General features: G+C 42.4%; 2 protein-coding genes across 2 annotated transcripts; one reads left to right on the plus strand and one right to left on the minus strand.

Annotated features, from left to right (window-relative positions):
• Nucleotides 1–210: 210 nt before the first annotated feature.
• On the minus strand, nucleotides 211–10,880 carry LOC106579758 (guanylate-binding protein 1). Its single transcript, XM_045704700.2, is given in 12 exon segments — nucleotides 211–1,935; nucleotides 2,089–2,213; nucleotides 5,047–5,149; nucleotides 5,382–5,594; nucleotides 5,707–5,987; nucleotides 8,125–8,367; nucleotides 8,878–9,089; nucleotides 9,553–9,662; nucleotides 9,810–9,877; nucleotides 9,880–9,933; nucleotides 10,104–10,327; nucleotides 10,619–10,880. Coding segments are annotated over 11 exon segments (2,067 nt in total). The 5' UTR covers nucleotides 10,276–10,327; nucleotides 10,619–10,880; the 3' UTR covers nucleotides 211–1,449.
• A 207-nt stretch (nucleotides 10,881–11,087) lies between these two features.
• Nucleotides 11,088–25,567, plus strand: LOC106597522 (guanylate-binding protein 3). Its single transcript, XM_045704703.2, has 11 exons — nucleotides 11,088–11,356; nucleotides 13,858–14,062; nucleotides 14,651–14,778; nucleotides 15,372–15,481; nucleotides 15,645–15,835; nucleotides 15,970–16,212; nucleotides 23,259–23,539; nucleotides 23,720–23,932; nucleotides 24,060–24,162; nucleotides 24,324–24,517; nucleotides 24,654–25,567. The coding sequence occupies exons 2-11, from the start codon at nucleotides 13,867–13,869 to the stop codon at nucleotides 24,873–24,875; spliced, it is 1,881 nt and encodes a 626-aa protein (XP_045560659.2). The 5' UTR covers nucleotides 11,088–11,356; nucleotides 13,858–13,866; the 3' UTR covers nucleotides 24,876–25,567.
• Nucleotides 25,568–26,690: the final 1,123 nt, after the last annotated feature.

A 26,690-nucleotide genomic window follows, 5' to 3' on the forward strand; every position in this document is an offset into this window, starting at 1 on the left:
GAGAGAGAGAGAGAGAGAGGAGAGAGAGAGAGAGAACATTACCGAAGGAGAGCAGGACCTGTTTGTTGAGTTGTTGGCCAATAGCATACTCCATGGTCAAGCTGGTCGACCAAACCACACCTCTCATTATCATATTTCCCAGGATGCTCTGTTGCAGTTAGATTTCTTAAAAATAGTTTGTTTCCATATGTGTTTTTGCAAGTACATTGATTGATTTATTAATCAATGAATTTATTTCATGCTACACAAAGATAAATAACATACTTTTTTTCTAAACTAATCCAATCTGTAAATTGGATTTATTGCACCGTTACTGAAATGGTTGTTCCCAATTAGCTGGTTTAGGTAGTCTCTTTTTTTTTCCTTTTTGTTTATCCTGACAGTCATTCTAAATGTAAATTGTGGGTGAATAAAAGTTTAGGGTCCAAAACACAGTAAAGGCTGGTCACCAGCAAACCACATCAAAGGCTGGCCACCAGAGAAAACACAACAAAGGCTGGTCACTAGACTATGCTGGTCTATGCTGTTTTTTTCAGCAGGTTATAGGACAGTATATCTGTTTATCAAAGTAAGGTGGATAACTCCTTGGTCCTGCTTTGTGACATTCCCATCAGGTCTTGATGTGCGTGGTGTGTCCAAGCAGCACACTAATGAAGATCAGTAGTTTATATGAAAATCATTCCTGCATGTCTCGTCCTGGCCCTAAAGCTGATCTGGGTACTGATCATCTGAGTAGAGATGTGTTCATATCATTCCATAATTACAGTTCCTCTTGTTGTCCTGCTGCTGATGTACACGTTTGTATTTGATTAAATTGATATGAGGTGACTGAAAGACAGGATGTGTCTCTTTTTCACGTGAATGCTTGTGCTTATGTTTCCATGTAGAGATTCAGCTGGTGGTGTTCAGTTCATCAGTTCTCCCCATTGATCAATATCTCTACTAAAACAAGTTTAGCGTCATCCTTAACCCGATCAGAGAAAATGTGAAAAGTTATCAAATAGAGATGAAGCAAGGTTTATTCAAACAACAATCACAATTAAAAAACATGATAATGGTCAACCCTTAAGTGAAAAGCGCATTGAAGATGAGCAGTTCCATTCTAGCTTTACGTGTAATATAGAACAACACATTTGACCTCGACAAAGTTCAGCAAGCTCAATTATTTTACCCTACATCCAAGAACAAAACACAAATCTTAATGCTCCAATTTTAAGATGAATCTATAATAACTTTTAAATATGACGTAATATTATCAGAATGAGAAATCAATGGTTAGAAACTGAAGAACTGACGTCTGTGAAGTCACAGCTGGTTTGGCCCCATTGTACAGCAGTCTTTCTGTTGCACTATTTCCTAGTAGTTTTACTGGGCTCTTCTGGTTAATGATGAGACTGGAGAAAGGGGTGGCTGCTGATCTGGACCATTGACCAATCTCTGGTGAATCCTTTAGACCTCTGAGCCAGGGCTTTTGCCAGTTGTACCTGTGTTGACTTTGGGCAGAGTTGTGTCTTTAGAGTTGCCAACTGCTCCTGTTTTGAGTTTGGGCGTGGCCATCTTGTCTTGCTCGAGTGTCATGCGCTCCTTATCAGGGATATTGTCAACCGCACCTGATTTGAGATTGAATCTGACCTGCTCCTTGAACACAATCGCCTTGCGTTGCTCACGGGCTTTCTTATAGTTAAAGTAGTGACCTAAGCCATTGCTGACACTCTCCATGACACCCTGTGCTATGGCTCTGAAGTTACGAGACTGCTCTTCCTTCTCCTCGCGCTTGGCCTCCTCCTTCTCTCTCAGGCTCTGTATCTCCTCCTTCATGGCTGCCTCTTTCTCTGTGAAACCCTTAGCCATCAGCTTTTCCTGCTCATGGAGCTTGCTATCTAGCGCTCTCTCCAACTCCTGTTGCTTCTCTTTCGCCTCCTGGACCATCTTAGCCTAGAATCACAGAGGGACAACATAACAAGCAAGCTGTATCTTCTCAAAGACTACTGTGTTTACCTCCCTCAATTACTACAATCTGTGGTTATAGTTAAAAAATATAATTTTATGAGACATGGTATACTATAGGTTCCCAGTGTCCTTACATACCTCTAGCTGACAGATTCCCTCCTGATGACTCCTCTCCCTCTCCTGGATCAGTTTCTCTAACTGGTGCTGTTTCTCTGCCTCCATCTTCACTGCCTGTTCAGCCAGGGCTCTCTGCTCTTGCTCCTCTGTGTCAGAAAAGACAGTAGCCAATGGCTATTTCTCAAGTGCAAACTGATTGATTCATGGTCTGAAAACCATTTGAACACCAAAATGTGGCCCAGTATCTGAGATAAAAGTAAGATGAGCGTCCTTGATGTCTTTCATTTTTGCATTGTTGCTTTCCTTTGTTTTTCTCTTTTGTTAATTGTGTTGGTGGCTGGGGGGGGGGGGGGGGGGGGGTGACGTCCTGGATGGTTAAGAGGCAGCTGTCGGGAGAATGTGGGGGGGATCTTGGAGGGTTAGCGGTTGGGAGCTTGGGTCGATAGGTGGCTGGTTCGGGTCCCCATTTTGTCTTGGTGGAAGATCTGTCGACGTGCCCTTGGGCGGTGCTTGGACCCTGGTTGATATTGTGGGTCGCTGTGGATGGGAGCCTGTTAGATGACTGAATGTAATGTAAATGTTGAGCGGCTTCACTGCAGGTAGATTGGATGTTCAATTAAAAAAATATAATAACAAAAGGAGGTGCGTCAGGCCACGAAGGCATAAATGGGGTTTTCCAGATGCGAGTCAGTAACAGACTACTACTACTTACATTAACACTAAAAGATTCAAAGTGGATTCAAAACAATTTATTTATAAACTGATATGCATTTTATATACAACTTCAAATGATAATATCCAAATGAATCATATTTTGCTTCAATAGACAACGTTCTCAAAGAATATAAGACCAAAAAAGAAGACTGAACAAAAATAGAAACGCAACATGTAAAGTGTTGGTCCCATATTTCACGAGCTGAAATAAAATATCTCAGACATTTTCCATACACATAAAAAGCTTATTTCTCTCAATTTTTTGCACAAATTTGATACATCCCTGTTAGTGAGCATTTCTCCTTTACCAAGATAATCCATCCACCTGACAGGTGCGGCATATCAAGAAGCTGATTAAACAGCATGATCATTACAGAGATGCACCTTGTACTGGGGACAATAAAAGACCACTCAAATGAGCAGTTGTCACACAACACAATGCCACAGATGTCTGAAGTCGAAGGAGCATGCAATTGGCATGCTGATTGTAGGAATGTCCACCAGAGCTGTTGCCAGAGAATTGAATGTTCATTTCAGTATGTCTAACCGGCCTCAACACCGCAGACCACGTGTAACCACACCAGCCCAGGACCTCCACATCCACTTTCTGCACAAACTGTCTCAGGGAAGCTCACCTGCATGCTCGTCGTCCTCAATAGGGTCTTTACCTGACTGCAGTTTGGCCACCTTCAATGACCACTGGCATGCTGGAGAAGTGTGCTCTTCACGGATGAATAACAGTTTCAACTGTACAGGGCAGATGGCAGACAGCATGTAGGGCGTCGTGTTGGTGAGCGGTTTGCTGATGTCAACGTTGTGAACAGAGTGCCCCATGGTGGAGGTGGGGTTATGGTGTGGGCCAGCATAAGCAACGGACAACAAACACAATTGCATTTTATCGATGGCAAGTTGAATGCACAGAGAAACTGTGACGAGATCCTGAGGCCCATTGTCGTACAATTAATCCGCAGCCATCACCTCATGTTTGAGCATGATAATGCACGGCCCAATGTCGCAAGGATCACAATTTTTGGAAGTTGAAAATGTCCCAATTCTGGGATGCTCTGGATCGACATTGTGTTACAGTTCCTGCCAACATTCAGCAACTTCACACAGCTATTGAAGAGGAGTGGGACAACATTCCACAATCAATGGACTGATCAACTCTATGCAAAGATGTGTTGTGCTGCATGAGGCAAATGGTGGTCACACCAAATACTGACTGGTTGTCTGGTCCACACCCTACCTTTTTTTTAAGGTATCTGTGACCAACAGATGCATATCTGTATTCCTAGTCATGTTAAATCCATAGATTAGGGCCTAATGAATTTATTTCAGTTGATTGATTTCCTTAAATGTAATTCAGTAAAATCTTTGAAATTGTTGCGCTATACTAGTACAGTGATAATTTCACCAAAACCTGTAAATACATATACTGTATAAGAAAAATAATACATCACTCTTGCATATGAAGCTTATACTGATTCTAAGCTTGGCTATCAACTTGACTTTTCGCTTTACATTGCAAGATAGAGCTAACAAATGTGTACATGCGCAAGTAATACACAATGTTTCTACTTCATAAAAGCTCCCCTCATGAGCTTATATTGAAAGAAAGTGTTGGCAGCATCCACTCCAAGTCGAAGAACAGGCATGACTGTAGACTCAAGGAAACCGCCTCCTTCCTTCTCAGGTGTGTTTCTCTTCTTGAACTCCTCTATCTCCTGTCTCATTAAGTCAGCCTTCTCCTTGTGGCCATTCTCCAGCAGATCCTTCTGCTCCTGCATCTTGCACTCCAAGGCCCTGTGGAAGTCCCGTTCCTGTTGCTTCATCTCCTCCTTCATCTTCTCTTCCATCTGCTTCAACTTCTCGTCTTTGCTTCTGCGATCGTCCTCCATGGTGCGCTCCATCTCCAACCGTTTCTCTTCAGCAGCCTTCTTCTCCTGCTCCAACACAGCTGATCTCTCCTTCTCCTCTGCATGGTCCAAAAGAAGAGTTGAGGTAGGAAAACACTCTAGCTTCTGGACTACTCATGTTCTCTCTCATATGGAGTCAACAGACAGCCACTGATCTTTTCCATGTTCTGGAGTAGGCCATAACTTTTAGGTTAAACTTTAGCCCGCATACGTACTCTTTCAAACATCCCAGATCTATGTTGACTTCATGCAAGTGCAAGTTATCACATATTTATTGTGAGAAGTCACTCCAACCAGAAACCTGAATTCAAGCAGAAAATAACATCCCAATGCTATATTTTGGACTTACCGTGGATCTTTTTCTCATTTTCTGTCAATTTTTTGTCAGCTTGTAGGATGGAATTTTTCTCTAGACTCTTCTCCTTCAGGAACTGCTCAAGAATCTCCTCAGCCTGCAGAAAATACCCCAAAAGGCAACATGTTTTATCATTGATTGATGGCTATCTGTTTCTGGTATGATGCTGCAGATGGAAGCTAATGTGAATCATAACAGTAACAGAGATTGATAGAAACAGCAATCCATTTACGGAATAGAAACTAAGTGGATCGGCCTGAAAGATGAGAACAGCTCGTGTTTAATATGGATTTTTTGATGAATGTTTCAGCCCTAGAAAGGATTCTTACCCTAACTCCTTTATCAGGCTCGGCCCGGTATTGTGCCACCATGTTGTCATGGTGATTGCAGTAAAGCTCATATCCCCCAGGTGTAGCGTAGATCCCCTCCTTAATCTTCTGGGCCATCGGAGCAGACAGCTTCTCCAGAAGGGACGCACACTTCTTCTCTGAGGCATCCTCGTTCTGGATGAGAAGGTCAGCGTAGTGCTCTGCAATGGCCACCTGCAGGAGTCAAGACTGTTTTAGGGAAGAATTTGTAAAAAGTGGTCCTTGACAGAGTTAAGAACTAAAGCAGTGTTTGTACCAGGCACAGATCTGAAATGATGACCCTTACCGCCAACGCTTTCAAGAAATCCCCATTTTCGTCTTTGAAGGATCGTTTCATGAAAGCCTGCGTGGCCTGGTGGTCGGAGCGGAGGTGATGAGCTGAAATCTGACCCATGGCCACAGGGAATAAGGCCTTCACCTCCTCCATGCCCCTCTGGTATACTACCTGGCCCTCATCCACAGCAGCCTGGTTCTCAATTTGAGCCATGGCCAGCACTGCATTCTCCAGACAGGGCACAGAGCCTTTGGCTATGGTCTCCACATAGGTGTTAACCAAGTGGCCGAGCACTGCAATCAGAGAAGAGGTGGGAAGAAAAATATAAGTGTATACATTTGGTGGTACAATAACATAGGCTACATTTAAAAAAAAAATGTATTACACCTTTATTTAACCAGGTAGGCTAGTTGAGAACAAGTTCTCATTTACAACTGCGACCTGGCCAAGACAAAGCAAAGCAGTGCGACACAAACAACAACTCAGAGTTACACATGGAATAAACAAGCGTACAGTCAATAACACAATAGGAAAAAAAAGAAAGTCTATATACACAATGTGTGCAAATGGCATGAGGAGGTAAGGCAATAAATAGGCCATAGTAGCGAAGTAATTACAATTTAGCAAATTAACACTGGGGTGATAGATGTGCAGATGATGATGTGCAAGTAGAAATACTGGTGTGCAAAAGAGCAGAAAAGTAAATAAAAACAATATGGGGATGAGGTAGGTAGATTGGATGGGCTATTTACAGATGGGCTATGTACAGCTGCAGCGATCGGTTAGCTGCTCAGATAGCTGATGTTTAAAGAAAGTGAGGGAAATATAAGTCTCCAGCGGTTTTTGCAATTTGTTCCAGTCATTGGCAGCAGAGAACTGGAAGGAAAGGCGGCCAAAGCAGGTGTTGGCTTTGGGGATGACTAGTGAGATATACCTGCTGGAGTGCATGCTACGAGTGGGTGTTGTTATCGTGACCAGTGAGATGAGATAAGGCAGAGCTTTACCTAGCAAAGACTTATAGATGACCTGAAGCCAGAGGGTCTGGCAACGAATATGTAGCGAGGGCCAGCGGACGAGAACATACAGGTTGCGGTGGTGGGTGGTATATGGGGCTTTGGTGACAAAACGGATGGCACTGTGATAGCAAACTGGATGCAGCCTGAGTAGAGTGTTGGAGGCTATTTTTTAAATGACATCACCGAAGTCGAGGATCGGTAGGATAGTCAGTTTTACGAGGGTATGTTTGGCGGCTTGAGTGAAGGAGGGTTGGTTGCGAAATAGGAAGACAATTCTAGATTTAATTTTGGATTGGAGATGTTTAATATGAGTGGAAGGAGAGTTTACAGTCTAGCCAGACACCTAGGTATTTGTAGTTGTCCACATATTCGTAGTCAGAACTGTCCAGAGTAGTGATGCTGGGCGGGCGGGTGCGGGCAGCGAACGGTTGAAAAGCATGCATTTAGTTTTACTAGCGTTTAAGAGCAGTTGGAGGCCACGGAAGGAGTGTTGTATGGCATTGAAGCTTGTTTGGAGTTTGTTAACACAATGTCCAAAGAAGGGCCAGATGTATACAGAATGGTGTCGTCTGCGTAGAGGTGGATCAGGGAATCACCAGCAGCAAGAGCGACATCGTTGATATATACAGAGAAAAGAGTCGGCCCGAGAATTGAACCCTGTGGTACCCCCATAGAGACTGCCAGAGTTTCGGATAACAGGCCCTCCGATTTGACACACTGAACTCTGTCTGAGAAGTAGGCGAGGCAGTCATTTGAGAAACCAAGGCTGTTGAGTCTACCGATAAGAATACTGTGATAGACAGAGTCGAAAGCCTTGGCCAGGTCAATGAATACGGCTGCACAGTACTGTCTTTTATCGATGGCGGTTATGATATCGTTTAGTACCTTGAGCGTGGCTGAGGTGCACCTGTGACCAGCTCGGAAACCGGCCTGCACAGCGGAGAAGGTACGGTGAGATTCGAAATGGTCAGTGATCACTTTATTAACTTGGCTTTCAAAGACTTTAGAAAGGCAGGGCAGGATGGATATAGGTCTGTAACAGTTTGGGTCTAGAGTGTCACCCCCTTTGAAGAGGGGGATGACCGCGGCAGCTTTCCAATCTTTAGGGATCTCGGACAATACGAAAGAGAGGTTGAACAGACTGGTAATAGGGGTTGCAACAATGACGGCGGATAATTTTAGAAAGAGAGGGTCCAGATTGTCTAGCCCAGCTGATTTGTACGGGTCCAGGTTTTGCAGCTCTTTCAGAACATCTGCTGTCTGGATTTGGGTGAAGGAGAAGCTTGGGAGGCTTGGGCAAGTAGCTGCGGGGGGTGCGGAGCTGTTAGCCAGGAGGAAAGCATGGCCAGCCATAGAGAAATGCTTATTGAAACATTCAATACATCTGTGCAGAATCTGCTGATATTTGACTTACTTCTCCCGGTAACTTTGTGGCCCCCTTTGACAGTTTTTGTACGGCTCTCCTGGAAAATGAAGCGGCAGAAAGTATCTGCAACCTTTCGGAAGCTTCCACACAGGTCAGCTTCGTCCATGGAATCCAGATGGGGCATGTTGGCAGGAGTTGTAGGGGTGGGGAATACAAAGCACTTGCGCGAGGGGAAGTAGTTCCGGATACACTCTCGTGGGAGGTTGTACATCAGGTTCTTTTTACCCCCACCTGAATGATAGTCAGCGTTCACCATTACAGTTGACATTAATCTATTTTTAGGGCCGGTTTCCCAGACACAGACTAGGCCTTGTCCTGGACACAAAAGTGTGTTCATTGGAGAATCTCGTCTGGAGGCCTAATCTGTGTCTGGGAGACTGGCTCTTAGTTCACCATCCAAACACACAATCATTAACAGACAAGCATATACAGAGATATGCTTAAATTAACATGAGGCAGAAGACTTTATGTCCAATAAACAAACTGGATAAAATAATTGTGTCATTTGATTTATGAGTGTGTTTGATTATGAGTGTAATCCTACAATACATTTCCATAGGAATGATTTTATAACGTGTAATTTAGCAAGTGTCAGAGCAAATATCAATCATCTTGTTTCCCAACCCCTATGCTCTTTGTGAGATAGTGATTGTTCCAACTGAATAATTGTTCATGGGGAGCTCTATTCTAGAGACATTGTGCACAGTTGATCATTGGGGTGGTGGCTAGTGCTAATGTCACCTTTTCTGAGTTCCAGGGAATGCTCCAGATACTCATCTTCGGTGACGTTTCTATCGTCGATCTCGAGTAGTAGAGTGAAATCTCTGATGGCCCACACAAAATTCGGAAAGAACTGCACAAACTGGGCGTCCCCTCCTTCCTCGTCATCGTGAGAGGATGAAGCTGCACTGGAAGAATTCACCTTGATCCGCTCTGTCAGCTCACTCACATATCTATAGGGCCGGTTGAGGATTGAATGATAAAAGCTACCAAAGTTTTAAAAAATCACGTTTGTCTACATTGACATGTGACTGCTACAGTTGTGCAAGGACTTGCTATACAACAGCATACGAGCAGTTTCAGTTCATTTTTGAATGGACTGTGTCCACATGCACTGAGTAACCCCTAAGGGAATGGATCCAACAAAGTACAGTGTGTTGAATAATCTGCAAACACATAATTAACGCTGTCAGTAACACAATATATTGCTCCAGGTCTATAAGGACATGTTGCTCAGTGTCCAATATATATACAAACATACAGCACTTTCACTTTCAATATGAGAGGGAGTTCTAAGAAATGGCCCGGTTGGTGGAAATATCCCCTACCCATGTGACCTGTACACCTGTTAAAGTCAACAGGAGAGGAAACAGGGGAGGTTTGCCATGGGGAAATAGATATTGGTTTAAAGGATACTGGAGGTTCTCCACGGCTTGATTGTCGATGGTCCCTCAACTGTTGTAGACCAGAGTACTGCTTAACAGAATGGCCAAGGAGAAGATCCAGGCATCATTCTTAGAATCTCCCTGAAACAAGTATGACAACAGCAACATGCCTATTGGTGATATGGCTAAATGTAATGAAATTATTTAAAATAGATTTGTGTTTAGATATGTGTTCACTGTGCTGATTAGTAATGTGAATTGTTAAGAGACTGAACTTTGACCTCTCACCTTCTCCACGTCCCCCAGCCCCTCTGTATCCAGCAGCACCAGGGTGTGGTCTCTTTTTTCAGGGTGAGGCACCACATCCAGATTCCCTTAGTCTTGGATTGGATGGTGGCTCCCAGGGCAAAACCTAAATCAATATTTCAAAGACCATTTTAAGAAAAACATTATGCAATACAATTTATTTCTAAACCAGTGTACTGATTAAAAAAAACATTTCATTGGGCATTGACTATTGAGGTACAGCTGATGGTCAAAGCAGTCTGTACATTTTGATTTGTTTCTCAGCATCAGTCTCACCTTTTCTCTTTCCAGCCAGCTTGTTCATGAGGTAAGACTTGCCGGTGCGGTACAGCCCGACCACCGCCACCACTATGACTTGCTGGTTCAGTCCCATCAGGTACTTGATGGCACCAGGAACTACATGAAGCTCGCCATCGGCGTTTTCGACCAGGCACATTGGGGAATCCATGGTCAAGTGATTTCACAGGATGATCAGCCTACAGCTCCCACAAATAGTCAATCTATAATAAAACTATTAATTAAATATAGTTCAGGCGAATTATTTATAAAAGTTCATTATCGATTCCTTCTATAAATTAAGCTCACAATGTGAATATAGTCTAGGACTACTGAATAAGCTATGCAAATATATTATTAAAAAGATCTGCACCATGAAACAGCTTACAACATACAACATTCAGTTGAAGTGAAGTTAAATTATTATCCAATGTCAGCTTCAATTTCTTTATATAATTCGTCTGCAAAAATGTAATGGTTTCCTGCTATGGTACAGCATTCGTCGGTCTACTTACATAGGAGTCGTCTCCAAAAATCCTCTCCAAACCAACTGCGGTTAATAATCGCAGAGGAACAGCGTCCTGCTGGCTATATATTTGCTGCGAAACAGAAAGTGAAAGTTGCCTAGGCTATATATTTTTGTTCACTTATTGTCACCAGTCCAATAAGAGATTGAACTGACGCAAGCTACTTTTTAATTCATCAACAAAATCTTTCAAAATGGAAATGCAATAGAAATATTCAATTGTGAATCGCGTTATTGAGCCAATTATCGAGCTATTGTTCAACTAGGAATAATGCCACTTTCACATGGTGGTCGGAACTAGAAACTGGAGAGAAAAAAAACACGGAACTCTGAAATCTCCGACTTCCGTGCGTTCAATTAAACTGGGAAATCTGGAGGAAAAAAACGAGCTCCGACTGAGATTTATTTCCATCTCGGAATTCCGAATCGGGAAATCGGGCCTCTCTCCAGAACTCCCACTTTCCGACATGAAGATAACTGACGTCATGACATGATTTGACCTTGTTTTTTTACCGAGTTCCCAGTTGTCTTGAACGCACCATTATATACGTGCGATTCAACCAGTTAGGAAGTCTGACATTTCGGAATGTTCTTGTTCCCACTAGCACGTGATCGCGGCATATAATGAACCACTGCGCAGCACAGGGACTTTTATACGTCACTTATTTATTTTACTATCCTAACGCTGACCACAGGCTGAACAATAACCCACTACAGCGTTGCCGAGGTAAACTCCCGTGCACTGCTTACATTTAGGAATATTTTTTATTTTATTTACTATTGATTTGCAAGTTGACTGGTTATATGAAAAATACTTGATCCATCCTTAATAATGTAGGCGTTTGCGGTTAATTAATTGATTAGATAACCAGAAAAAATCTTCTGACATAGGCTATATCTGCCACATGATTTAGCCTATGGTAGAACCAGTATGTGAACTTTTCTGTAGTCTATATGCTGGACATAAAATGTATGACAACGTACTGTATTGAGACTGAATTAGAGGGTGATGCCTCTGGAATTTATACACTGATTGAGTAGGTAAAGTTATGGAGATTGTCCTCCTATTAGAGAGACGGTGAGAAAACAGTTCCTCAGTTTAGGGTTCTTTAATGTTGATTGGAGGTTAAATGTTTGCAATTCTGTGACATGTCACTCAGCTTTGATTATCCAACTAACTGTCCATTTATCCATACAAGATGTGGTCTGGAAATAATAAACATGAATACAATGGCATCAATACTAAGAAGGCACATTCATTTAGCAATAACAAAACAAGATATACAGCTTTCATCTGTTATAATAATCCAATGACTGAAACGAAAATACAAGTAGCTAGCAACATCAGACTAACCATCTAACAATGACAGGTGAAAATGTAGCTAACAATGTTAGATAGCTACCATAAAAAAGAGACACAATTGATCAGTTTGGCCTGGCGGGCAGCTCTAGGAAGAGTTTTGGTGGTTCCAAACTTCTTCCATTTAAGAATGATGAGGCCACTGTGTTCTTGGGGACCTTCAATGCTGCTGGATTTTTTTGGTACCCTTCCCCAGATCTGTGCCTCGACACAATCCTGTCTCTGAGCTTTATGGACAATTCCTTTGACCTCATGTCTTCCTTTTTGCTCGGACATGCACTGTCAACTGTGGGACCTTATATAGACAGGCGTGTGCCTTTCCAAATCATGTCCAATCAATTGAATTTACCACAGATGGACTCCAAGTTGTAGAAACATCTCAAGGATGATCAATGGAAACAGATGCACCTGAGCTCAATTTCTAGTATCATAGCAAAGGGTCTGAATACTTATGTAAATAAGGTTTTTCACTTATTTTTAATAGATTTGCTAAAATGTCTAAATCTGTTTTCGCTTTGTTATTATGGGGTAATTATGTGTAGATTGCTGAGCATTATTTTTAAATCAATTTTATAATAAGGCTGTAACGTAACAATGTGCAAAAAGTAAAGAGCTCTGAATACTTTCCGAAGGCACTGTATATAGAGACTTTACAGTTGGCACTATGTATTCGGACAGGTAGCATTCTCCTGGCATCCGCCACATCCAGATTTGTCTGTCAGACTGCCAGATGAGGAAGTGTGATTCATCACTCCAGAGAACGTGTTTCCACTGCTCCAGAATCCAATGGCGGCGAGCTTTACACCACTCCAGCCGACGCTTGGCATTGCACATTGTGATCTTAGGCTTGTGTGTGGCTGCTCGGCCATGGAAACCCATTTCATGAAGCTCCCAACTAACTGTTCTTGTACTGACATTGATTCTAGAGGGAGTTTGGAACTCTGTTGTGAGTGTTGCAACCGAGAACATATGATTTTTTTCAGCATTTGCCGGTCTCATTCTGTGAGCTTGTGTGGCCTACCAATTTGCGGCTGAGCCATTGTTGTTCCTAGACGTTTCCACTTCACAATAACAGCACTTACATTTGAGCAGGGCAGAAATTTGACGAACTGACTTGTTGGAAAGATGGAATTCTATGACTGTGTCACGTTGAAAGTCACTGAGCTCTTCAGTAAGGCCATTCTACTGCTAATGTTTGTTTATGGAGATTGCATGGCTGTGTGCTCGATTTGATACGCCTATCAGAATCGGGTGTAGATGAATTCACACCCCGCACGCCGACCCCTTCCATAGTTTGGGAACAACTGCTGTAGGCTACATCCCAGTAAACACGGACCAACACCGATGTCTTGAATCAATCATAGACGTCTGTTTGGTTCAGACATCGTCCAGTCTAGACCGGCCTTGATTTGGTCGAAAAATATATGGTATTTTCAACTTTCATTCAGAACCGAAAAATTAGCCAATTCTTTTTACATGTATTTTTTATGTCTGGAAAATACTATTTTAGACGTATTTTCAACGTCTTTGTGCTTTCTGGGACTATTCTAGCTTTGCGGGGTATAGGAGAGGCAATTTATTTTGTTTGGCCTAGGGCGACAAAACGGCCAGGACCGGGCCTGAATTTATTATAGTTTTTTTGTCACTGTCCACCCAGTCTGTTGATAAGCTTTGATTCACTCTTTATCACCTATTCCTGTGCCTCCTTGATCACATTACATTTAATTGCAATAAAAAGGTCTGTAGGGACTGTGACACACACACACACACACACACACACACACACACACACACACACACACACACACACACACACAGTACCCTACTCAATTAAAAGTTATTGTGTGTCCTTGCCCTCATTTCTATAGGACAGCATCATGGCAGGCCAGAGAGTATCCATGAAGGAACCAGTATGTCTGATAGAGAACGACAGTGACGGGAAGCTGCGTGTGGTCCGCAGTGCACTGGACATCCTGGACCAGATTGACCAGCATGTGGTAGTGGTGTCGGTGGTCGGGCTGTACCGCACCGGCAAGTCCTACCTCATGAACAAGCTGGCTGGAGAGAGGAAAGGTCAAGCATTTTTTTTAATCTATGGTCCAAAGTCCGAACAATGTACATAACCTCAACAATGTTATATGGATAAGGAATGATTATGTATAAGATCATTATTTCTCATAAAGATAGGGTAATAGAAATGTGAAACAGAAAGTGTTAACTTATGTACAGCATGTCTATATATGTACTGCATTTGTCATTCAGAGTTAGACAGATATGCTGCACCAAAGTACAGATTTGTCCTGTTCTGACCACATTATGCTTTGATTTTTTTTTCTCTCCAAAATTGGAAATTCGACACACCCTGTTATTGCGTCTTGGAAACTACAGTTTCTCTTTTACACCATAACGTACAACCAGACAGCAGAGCAAATATCAAAAAAAACATTTTGTTCCGACCACATTTGTTCTAGATGGGTTGTGTAGATAAGTGTGCCGTTTTGCACTGGCTGCTAGTTTCACTTTCAGTCTGTCAGTATGATATACAGTATAATTAGACAAAAAGGTTCATCTGAAAACCAGCAGCCTTGAGTAAACACTTTACATCCTGCTGCCTCTTTGCTGATTCCATCCTAAGAACTGTTTTTATCATCTGTCCTCAAGGTTTTGCCCTGGGAGCCACCATCCAGTCCAAAACTAAGGGCATCTGGATGTGGTGTGTGCCTCACCCTGAAAAAAGAGACCACACCCTGGTGCTGCTGGATACAGAGGGGCTGGGGGATGTGGAGAAGGTGGGAGGTCAAAGTTCACTCTCTGTCAAAAACCTTTTATGGCTCAGATTGTTTAGATGACAGAATATAAGATTGCTATGGGTAAAATCCCATGTTATCTCAATAAACTATGTCTAGTACTGAGAGCTGATGCAATCAATTGTATATAATGTCTGACTTATAAATGTATGATATATACCCATTGATTCTAAAGAGTATAACAAATAATGACCCATGAGCTTAGTTCAACTGTTGTACCCCATCAGAACCCAAAATATAAGCTTGTTTTACTCGAATGTTTGTAAATGTAAATAAACTCTGTATAACATCATGGTTAACTACAATGATGATGTCACGGATGGTGAGTCATTGCACCCTTAGCTCAGTCTATGAATTTGAGTGGTTACATCTCTCCAGGCCCATCCCTCAGATTTTTTAGTCCAAAACTGAGGCAGGGTGGGGCTTGGTTAATGTTTCAATTAAGGATTCCAGCTTTGACCTTTATTTAGGTAGGGAGCCCATACAACGGTGTATGGAGTAGACATTTAGTTACTGACTTGATTTCACTCTAGTATGAACAGAGTACCAATGTGTTCCTTCTATTGTGTCTGCAGGGTGATGAGAAGAATGACAACTGGATCTTTTCCCTGGCTGTCCTGCTCAGCAGTACTCTGGTGTACAACAGCATGGGAACCATCGACAACAACGCACTGGAGAAACTACAGTATCCTTCCGCAGGCCTATAAAGAAATATAGTGTAGTGTTGTATGTCTGGGTTCATTTAATCTCCAACAACCGAACCGACCTCAAAAAGCACTAATCGCTCAGCACTATACTGCATGTTAGTATATCTGGGTTCATTTTGTCCTCAACACCGCCTTCTACAGCTATGTGACAGAACTGACAGAGCACATCAAGGTGAAGTCCAACCAGCGAGACGGGGAGGAATCTTCAGAGTACCTGCGTTACTTTCCTTCCTTTGTGTGGACAGTCAGAGATTTCACCCTGACCCTGGAGGTTGATGGGAGACCCATCACAGCCAATGAGTACCTGGAGAACGCTCTTAAACTGAAAACAGGCGAGAATACTCACTAGCACATAACTGGATTGATGATAGTAAATATGAATGTATGAATACATACATAAAACGTTGTTGCGCACATAGAAGTTGTTAATTTAGGCCTATGTGCATATTTTTTGTTTTTACAAAAGGTCAAAGTGCAAAGGTTCAGCAGTACAACCTGCCTCGTAGTTGCCTGCGGAACTATTTCTCTCCTCGCTGGTGCTTTGTGTTTGAGAGGCCAGCCAGCAGAGACAAAATGAGACGTATGGAGGAGCTGACCGATGCTGACCTGGAGCCTGCCTTTGTGGAGCAAGCCAAGGAGTTCTGTGACCACGTCTTCAAGGAGGTCAAGACCAAGACCCTGAAACAGGGCCTGAAAGTTACCGGCAGACGTGAGTATAATTATTATAATACAACAAATATACTAAAGTACAACAGCTGATAGTACAACCACTTCCTCTACTACCACCAGTGCCATCACTACTACCACTACTACTACCAGCACCACTACAACTACTACAATTTCCTTTACTTCTTCTACAAGTAGTACTACTATTTATACTACTTCCATCGCTACTACATCCATCACTACCACAACTGTACATTGAGTGCATTGAACACCTTCCCAATATTGAGTTGCACCCCCTTTGCCCTCAGAAAAGCCTCAATTCGTCAGGGCATGGACACTACAAGGTGTCAAAAGCATTCTACAGGGAGGGATGCTAGCCCATGTTTACTCAAAATGCTTCCCACAGTTGTGTCAAGTTGGCTGGTTGTTCTTTGGGTGGTGGACAATTCTTGATACAGACTGGAAACTGTTGAGAAACTCAGCAGCGTTGCAGTTCTTGACACACTCGAACTGGTGCACCTGGCACCTACTACCATACCTTGTTCATAGGCACTTAAATATTTTATCTTGCCCATTCACCTTCTGAATGGCACCCACACAATCCATGTCTCAATTGTCTCAAGGCTTCAAAATCCTTATTTAACTTGTCTCCTCCCCTTCATCTACACTGATTTGAAGTGAATTTAACAAGTGATATCCATACGGGATTATAGCTTTCACCTGGATTCACCTGGTCAGTCTGTCATTGAAAGAGTAGGTGTTCCTAATGTTCTGTACACAGTTAATTATTATAATAGAGTATGACTCTTGCAGTTTTATGTATGTATGTATGTATGTATGTATGTATGTATGTATGTATGTATGTATGTGTATACTGTGCATTCGGACAGTATTCAGACCCCTTCCCTTTTCCACATTTTGTTATGTTACAGCATTATTCTAAAATTGACTATATATCATTTTTTTCTCAAATCTCCACACAATACCTCAATGACAAGGTAAAAACAGGTTTTTAGATTTTTTACAAACTTATTACAATAAACAGAAACCTAATTTAAATAAAAGTTAAATAAAAAAATAAAAAAATTGTCTTGAGTCTTTAGGTGCCTTTTGGCAAACACCAAGCAGGCTGTCATGTGCCTTTTACTGAGGAGTGGCTTCTGCTTGGCCACTCTTCCATAAAGACCTGATTGGTGGAGTTCTGCAGCGATGGTTGTCCTTCTGGAAGGTTCTCCCATCTCCACAGAGGAACTCTAGAGCTCTCTCAGAGTGACCAAGAGTGACTTGGTCACCTCCCTGACCAAGGCCCTTCTCCCCCGATTGCTCAGTTTAGTCGGGTGGCCAGCTCTAGGAAGAGTTTTGGTGGTTCCAAACTTCTTCCATTTAAGAATGACGGAGGCCACTGTGTTCTTAGGGAACTTTAATGCTGCAGAAATGTTTTGGTACCCTTCCCAGATCTGTGCCTCGACACAATCTTGTCTTGGAGCACTACGGACAGTTCCTTCGACTTCATGGCTTGGTTTTTGCTCTGACATGAACTGTCAACTGTGGGACCTTATATAGACAGGTGTGTGCCTTTCCAAATCATGTCCAATCAATTGAATTTACCACAGGTGGACTCCAATCAAGTTGGAGAAACATCTCAAGGATGATCAATGAAAACAGGATCCACCTGAGCTCAATTTCGAGTCTCATAACAAAGGGTCTGAATACTTATGTAAACAAGGAGTCACATTGAGATTAAAAAATCCATTTTATACATTACAATAAAAACAGAATAAAACATCACGTATATAAAACAATATAATTCAGCACATAATAAACCAAAATAAACATATTTAATAAAAGCAATCACCATGAGAAACAAGATTCTCTGGTCTGATGAAACCAAGATTGAACTCTTTGGTCTGAATGCCAAGCATCATGTCTGGAGGAAACCTTGCACCATCCCTACGGTGAAGCATGGTGGTGGCAGCATCATGCTGTGGGGATGTTTTTCAGCAGCAAGGACTGGGAGAGTAGTCAGGATCAAGGCAAAAAATGAACAGAGCAAAGTACAGAGATCCTTGATGAAAACCTGCTCCAGAGCGCTCAGGACCTCAGACCAGGGCAAAGGTTCACCTTCCAACAGGACAACGACCCTAAGCACACAGCCAAGATAATGCAGGAGTGGATTCGGGTCATCTCTGAATGTCCTTGAGTGGCCCAGCCAGAGCCCGGACTTGAACCCGATGGAACATCTCTGGACAGACCTGAAAATAGCTGTGCAGCAACCCTCCCGATCCAACCTGACAGAGCTTGAGAGGATCTGCAGAGAGGAATGGGAGAAACTCCCCAAATACAGGTGTGCCAAGTCTGTAGCGTCATACCCCAAAATATTTGAGGCTGTAATCACTGCCAAAGGTGCTTCAACAAAGTAGTGAGTACTTATGTAAATGTGATATTTCAGTTTAGAATTTTTTTATACATTTGCTAACATTTCTAAACCTGTTTTTGCTTTGTCATTATGGGGTATTGTGTGTAGATTGATGAGGGGAAAAAAACTATTTTAAATACATTTTAGAATAAGGTTGTAATGTAACAAAATGTGGAAAAAGTCAAGGGGTCTGAATACTTTCCGAATGCACTGTATATAAGTTAGTCATTGTCCAGTTAATTAGGTACGCCCATCAGGAATCGGGTTGGACACCCGTTTTTTTCCAGAAGAGCCTAAATTCTTCGGGGCATGGATTCTACAAAGTGTGGCGTTCAAACTTTGCCCAATTGGTATCAAGGGACCCCAACGTGTGCCAGGAAAACATTCCCCAAACTATTACACCCCCGCCACCAGCCTGTACCGTTGACAGCAGGAAGGACGGGGCCATGGACTCATGCTGTTTACGCCAAATCCTGACTCTGCCATCAGCATGACGCAACAGGAATTGGGATTCGTCGGACCAGGCGAACAATTGTCCAGTGTTGGTGTTCGCGTGCCCATTGGAGTTGCTTATTTTTGGTTTTAGCTGATAGGAGTAGAACCCAGTGTGGTCATCTGCTGCAATAGCCAATCCGTGACAAGGACCGACGAGTTGTTCGTTCCAAAATGCTGTTCTGCACACCACTGTTGTACTGTGCCATTTTTTGTCTGTTTGTGATCCACCTGTTAGCTTGCTCGATTCTTGCCAGTCTTCTTCGACCTCTCTCATCAACGAGCTGTTTTCGCCTACAGGACTGCCTTTGACTGCATGTTTTTTGTTTATCTCACCATTCTCAGTAAACCCTAGACACTGTCGTACATGAAACGCCCAGGAAGCAGGACGTTTCTGAAATACTGGAACCGGCATGCTTGGCACCGACTATCATACCCCGCTCACAGTTGCTTAGGTCACTCGTTTTGCCCATTCTAACGTTCAATTGAACAGTACAGTGGTTGCTGCACTAAACGTTTTGCGATTATACTGCGGGATTTAGAGGTCATTTGTGGTTTAGTAAGGTACCCTGCGTCACCACTTCATTCCTCCACTGATTATGCTTTTGGGTCCTACTGTGTCTCTAACTGACAATGAATGGGCAACATAAACCTAAATAGAAACTGATAATTGTGCACGACTTCAGTATTACTTACTAAAACTGTTGTTACACAAAGGTTTTTATTTTATTAGGATTATTTTGCTCTTACTGTAGCCCACTTACATCCAGTCACGGTGTACTGCGCCTGGGTGGCACAACGGTCTAACACGGAACCCATGCATGGAACCGTGCATAAATATATTTTGTTAATTAATTCACGCATAAAACGGTCAACCGAATCGTTTCTAGTCATCTCTCCTCCTTCCAGGCTTGTTCATTTTTTAACTTATATGGTGATTGGCATCTAAACTTTCATAGTATTACCACGACAACCGGCAACACAGTTCGTCTTTCAATCACCCACGTGGGTATAACCAATGAGGAGATGGCACGTGGGTACCTGCTTCTATAAACCAATGAAGAGATGGGAGAGGCAGGACTTGCTGTCACGTCCTGACCAGTATAAGGTTAATTGGTATTGTAGTTTGGTCAGGACGTGGCAGAGGGAATTCGTTTTATGTGGTTCGGGGTGGTGTGTTTTGTTGAAGGGGCATTTGGTTTAAGTATTCCGGGGTTTTTGGGCACTGTTTGGTTTTCAGGTATTCTATGATTTGTCTAGTATGTCTGTTTCTATGTTTGGTTAATTGGGGTTGGGACTCTCAGTTGAAGGCAGGTGTTGTCTATCTGCCTTTGATTGAGAGTCCCATATATGAGGGTGTGTTTGTGTTTGTTATTTGTGGGTGATTGTTCTGTGTTGAGCTTTATGCTTTGCCAGACTGTTGGTTGTTCGTTCATTCTCGTGGTTTGTTATTTTGGCATTCATTTTGAAAATAAATAAACGTCAAGATGAGCCTGCACTTACCTGCTGCGTTTTGGTCCTCCATTTCCAACGACAAGCGTGACACTTGCAGTGCGATATGCGTCAGAAATAGGAATGACTTCTATTTTAGCCCTTGGCAACGCAGATGCTCGTTGACACGCGCGAGCAGTGTGGGTGCAATAATTGAATAACATAGATTACTAAATTTATTTTGCAACCGCAAGCGGTGTAGTCAGGGTATTAGACACTGCACAGCAATGCAAGTTGTGTTGCTACAGATGCTGGTTCAATACCCCTGCTGGCCTGGACTGGGAGACCCATGAAATTACTGTAGGTTTTTCTCCCTCTAAAAACAGAAATAAATCATTCTAAAAAACAAACTGTCTTTATTTACACATTTCTCACCCCATGTTCAAGAATTGCCTTTTTTCACTCATTTTACGTTATTTGAAAACGAAATAATCTTCAAAATTGTTATTTTTTAAACAAAGTGATTATTAGATTTAATTTTGAATTATATAAAAGCCCCCTGGATATTCTCACAGATATATTATTAACCCTGTTATTAGCAGGACAACATATAAATCAAATCAAATATTGGTCATGGCTCTCGAGTGGCGCACAATGGGGTTGCCTTGCTGATCTCCAGCTGTATCCACTAAAAGCAAGTGAGGTTCAAGGCACGAGGGCAGGGGGCACGCGATGGGCTGCAGAGCCGCGCGCAGAAGACGGACGCAGCCTATGGGGAAGGCACCCCCCTCCGCCAGACTGGGTAGCACAAAGCAACACTTTAAGGGGCATTGCACTAATAATGGCGCTGACTAGGGAAACGTTCCCGCTGTTCTTAGTGCAAGTCTGCATGTTCAAACTAAAACAATGTAACTAATAATGGCATCTTTATGCTTTCGTTAATAAAATAAATGAGGGTAGGGGGAGAATTCTATCGTCAAATATATTTATAAGTTAGGTTGGCTGTATCACAACCGGCCATGATTGGTTGCAATTTCAGTTTAATCCACCAGAAAAGACAAAACAAATAATACCACAAAAAGTATTATGTATCACATCCGACCGTGATTGGGAGTCCCATAGGGCGGCGCACAATTGGCCCAGCGTTTCTCTCCCTCTAAAAACAGAAATAAATGTTTTGGCCTTTACAAATATTATTTTGGCCTTTATTCAGATTAAAAATAGCTTACTTTCGTTTTTTTGAAAAAACGAAATAACCTCAAATATCATTATATATTAACAAGTTGATGGCACATTCATATAGCAGCACCTACATAAAGCTGAGTAACTCACTCATTCATGGCTTTGGATCAAAATAAATAAGTACCAACATTCTTTCTGATAGTCTTTTATTAATAAAGACATGTTTTGGTTATCCTGTCCTGGACACCATGTACAGTATTATGGGCTATTAGCAACACCTCTCTGTATTTTGATACTTTGTGGATGGGGGCTCCCGCAGTGCAAAATGCATTGCTACAGACACAAGGTTCGATACCCGTGCCAGCCGCCACCTGGAAACCCATGAGATGGCTTTGGTTTTAATTTAGAATCCTCCAATCCAATCCTCCTGCCGCAGGTAGCCTAGTGATTAGAGCGTTGGGCCAGTAACTGAAAGGTTGCTAGATTGAATCCCTGAGCAGACAAGGTAGAAATCTGTTGTTCTGCCACTGAACAAGGCTAACCCACTGTTCCTAGGCTGTCATTGTAAATAAGAACTTGTTCTTAACTGACTTGCCTAGTTAAATATAATAATAAATAAAATATGTAATTATTGACGGAGAGTCACGTCATATTTTTCAATATACCGTAGGCGACATGAGTCTCATTAGTGTCGAGTAATGTGCTGTTAAAAGTGGTGTAGGTCTTATTTATTTAAAGAGCATATTGAAGTTAGGATAGGATTTGAAGCAATAGCCTACAACTATTTTAGCACCGTTTCGCGCTGCTCTGAGACAGGCATGAGGACTGGTCTTGATAAATCAATGAGATTTTTATTTTCACTGACTCTTCGTTTGGGCATTGGTTAGACTACAATTAGGGTGTAGAAATGTTATGCCCTTAGTGTAACCTTTATTTAATTTGGCAAGTCAGTTAAGAACAAGTTCTTATTTATAAGGACAGCCTACTCTTTCCTCCCCGTCAGTGAATTGAACCCCGGTCTCCAGCGTGCCCGCACGACACAGGGATTTTAGTACTGTAGCCTACTCCCGACCTTCACCTTGTACAGCGCCATATTTTCCTTTCCATCCTGACGGAAACCCAGAGGGTTTTTTGTTTTTTTTTGGAATAGAAACACCATAATATTAATCAAATTAATTAAGCAACATTTCTTCAAATCAGTCCCATATACTATGTTCTTACAAAAAAAGGTTTTAAATTCTCTAGTACAGCCACTATTGAAGGCTATCAAATGCTTCTCAAAGATGTCCACTGGTGGTCAAACTAGCACTAACTAGCATTAATGGTAGCAGTGGTTGGCACTTAAATAATGTGCCATAGAATTCTGCTGTGCCGCAGTACGCTGCAACTTTTAAAGGACAAATCACTGTAACTGAATGCCTCAATGTCTGCCTGCTTTATATAGCAAGTCACAGCAACGTGACACACTGTCTATAGGAGCCAACTATTTTCGTGAACCTAATAAACCGGCCGACTGAGTGGATATATGCAGATTGTGCTCACTCACTCTCTCCCTCTCTCTCCTGCAGTGCTGGGGAACCTGGCAGAGACGTATGTGTCCGCCATCCGGAGCGGGCAGATCCCCTGCCTGGACAATGCTGTGGTGGCGCTGGCCCAGATTGAGAACTCCAGTGCCATCGAGAGGGCCAGGGCCCACTACCAGAAGGGCATGGCTGACTGGGTGGCCTACCCCACAGAGACCCAAGAGGAGCTGTCTGAAGTGCATGCTGTCATGGAGAAGGAGGCTGTGGCCATATTCATCAACAACTCCTTCAAAGACGAGGACCAGAAGTACCAGTTGGAGCTCATGGTATGGGAATGTAGATTCTATATTCAATGAGTCAATATTCAATTTAATGATACATGTATTTAACAAGATTAGGTTAATTTGTCATTTGGGTGAACTATCCCTTTTATGGTACCATTTTATTACCTCAACCAAGACATTCTGGTTTGTTCTGGTACATTGTGAACCAACCTCTTTCTATAGAAAGTGCTTCAAGAGGAGTATGAGAAGATCTGTGAGAGGAACTACAAGGAGTCCCAGAAGGCATGCGAGTCCAAAATCGAATGCATCTTTGCCCCCTTGGAGGAGAAAATAAGGGATGGCTCCTACATGACCCCTGGAGGATACAAAGAGTACTGCAACGACCTGAAACTGGCCACCAGCGAATACAGATCTGAGGGAGGCAGGGGAGTGAAGGTATGTTGGGGAGGTGGTGCTATTTTAGGATATTTTGTAATTATCATGTTTTGTGGATGCTGGTCAAAGGAGTTATGAATGCACTGATGTGATGTTGAAAGTTAAATATTATGTGTGATTGTTCCAGGCTGAAGAGGTACTGAAGGAGTACTTGGAAAGGAAAGCCAGCATTGGTCAGGCCATCCTGTCAGCAGACCAGTCCCTCACTGAAGCTGAGCAGAGAGCAGAAGGTGATATAATAAATATAAAACTAACATCTGCCTAATCAGTGTGCTAAAATGACAACACACAACCTGATGACAACATTCTAATGACCACCACATGAAGGCTTACCTATCACTCTCTCTTTCCCTTGGTCTCTCTCTGTCACTCATACTCTCTCCCTCTTTAGCCGAGCAAGCAAAAAGGGAGGCATCTGAGCGGGAGAATCGAGCCATGGAGGAGCAGCTGGTTGTCCAGGAGAGGTTGAGAGCGGACCAGCAGAGGACGTATGAGGAGAATGTGAACCAGCTGATGGAGAGGATGGAGAGAGACAGTAGAAATGCCATAGCAGAGCATGACAGAGTTCTGCAGGCCAGACTCAAGGTAGGAACCTAAAACACAAACATTGAGAAGTACACTTTAAAACTAGAATATCTGTAGGGGTAAGATTAACTGTGTGTATGTGTTTTGTTTTAATGACACAGTCCGTGATGTGTAAAAACAAACCTTGTAATTTCAGGAGCAGAAGGACCTTCTCCAGCAAGGGTTTGATGACAGAGCACAACAAATGCAAAGAGAGATAGATGCCCTTAAGGGTGCGAAGGCACAAGAGGAAGAGAAAAAACCCTCATTTATGAGCACAGCTCTGGATACTATAGGGACTGCAGCTACCTTGTTCCTTCCAGGAATACTTCCCAAAGTAGGAGGAATGGCTGTGAAATGGCTGTCTAAGTGGTTTTGATGTAGGTTCCCGAGGAGGATGACGAGCTATTATTCTTATAGACATGTGGATTGACTGAATCTGTATTTATTGGTAGTTGATTCATGGATTTAGGTTAATCACTCAGTTAAGGTTTTAGTTTGTTTTATAATAAATATTTTGAATGCCTAATTATGATAAACTAAAGCTTTTAGAAAACACACTTAAAAATGGTTTTGCACTGGTGTTTTTCAAATGTTACTATTACCAAATAGGCCTACTTTTTAACACTGATGATGTTTACATGCACACCAATATCCCGTTATTATTCGGGATACTCAAGTATTCTGTTCTTGAGTTGACTCATATAAACGTCATATCCCATTTACAATAACCCGAAAAACTTGACGTATTGTAACGCCCTGGCCATAGAGAGGGGTTTTTGTTCTTTATTTTGGTTAGGCCAGGGTGTTACATTGGGTGGGCGTTCTATGTGCATTTTTCTATGTTGGTTTGTTTCATTGATTTTGGCCGTGTGGCTTCCAATCAGGCACAGCTGTAGAGTGTTGTTGCTGATTGGGAGTCACACATAAGTGCCTGTTTTTCCGTTGGGGTTTTGTGGGTAATTGTTTCTGTTTAGTGTTTTGCACCTGACAGGACTGTTTGGCTGTCAGTTTTCTTGTTTTGTTTTGTATAGTGTTCTTTCTGTTATTAAATTCAATGATGAACACTAACTCCGCTGCGCCTTGGTCTACTCTCTCTCCCGACAGCCGTAACACGTATGCTGTGGCATGTATACAGTGGCGGTTCTCGCTTGTGTGGCTCCCTGAGCGAACCCCCCCTTCAGCCCCCTCCACTTGGAACAACACAAATAAATAATCATAACATTTAAAACTGTACAAAAATAAAAATACATACCAAAATAAGACTCAAATATCAAAAAGAAGTAACAAAAACAAATAGAAACAAATGTGTTGATTTGGCACTCGAGTATCAATACATTACCCATTCCTCAACACTGTTAACCAAGAGTCAAGACTAAACCAATTCACCTTGGTGGTGTGCAGACTTGTTTTATATTATTCTTAACCGCACAAACCAGAAAAAAAATGCAACAATATGTCTGTGACACTATATATTCACAGTATTATGAATGAATTGTGGTTTATTTGGTATCATTTCTTAGTGTGACTTTTACAAATTGCATTAGTATTGTACAAAGTTAGAGGTGCGATATTTGATAGATTCCCCGCTCCCCCTACGTCAGGCTTCCAGTGGGGAGACCTGAGGTCAACCTACCCCCACCCCCCTCCCCATTTCGTACTTCTGAGTGGGAGACCTTCCCAGGCAGTAGCCTGCCTGGCTCACAAACTAGAATCAGGGCGGCCACTCCGACAAGGTTAATTGACCCACAGTCCCACACGGTGACATGATATCATTGACGTGACGTGCAAATGAGCGATAGAAAACAGATTGCGCAAATGTCACCATTCCAAAAACAATTGTGTGGGCGTCCCGTGCCGCCCTGGGCCGGTGCCCATGTCGCCTATACCTAAATCTGCCACTGCATGTATACATCCTATTCTGTTTACTGTTTTCCACGGTCTGCACAGGCTCAGTTTCGCATATCATTGGTGTTGTGTGATGATGTTTTCATCTTATTGTCAAACAAATCACTTCAAAAAGTTTGCTGATACTCCATACTGGACCGTATAGCCTACTAGCTACTTTCACCCTTAATTTGACAAGTTTCTACTTATAATTTTCGACATTTAGTAGGCCATATTATAATTTCTGAGGTTTGAAAGGCCATTTGCTTGTCAACTATAGTTAGGTACATGCAGCTTCTTGTCTGTC

The sequence above is a fragment of the Salmo salar genome, chromosome 21 (genome assembly GCF_965601325.2).
Source record: "Salmo salar chromosome 21, fSalSal1, whole genome shotgun sequence".
Lineage (NCBI taxonomy): Eukaryota > Metazoa > Chordata > Actinopteri > Salmoniformes > Salmonidae > Salmo > Salmo salar.

What these genes read in the sequence shown, in the direction of transcription:
- LOC106597522 (XM_045704703.2), top strand. Translation starts at nt 13,867, where the DNA reads ATGGCAGGCCAGAGAGTATCCATGAAGGAACCAGTATGTCTGATAGAG. An exon ending in CGCTCTTAAACTGAAAACAG is followed by an intron (nt 15,836 to 15,969) that starts GCGAGAATACTC and finishes TTTTTACAAAAG; the next exon opens with GTCAAAGTGCAAAGGTTCAG. An exon ending in TTCTGCAGGCCAGACTCAAG is followed by an intron (nt 24,518 to 24,653) that starts GTAGGAACCTAA and finishes TTGTAATTTCAG; the next exon opens with GAGCAGAAGGACCTTCTCCA.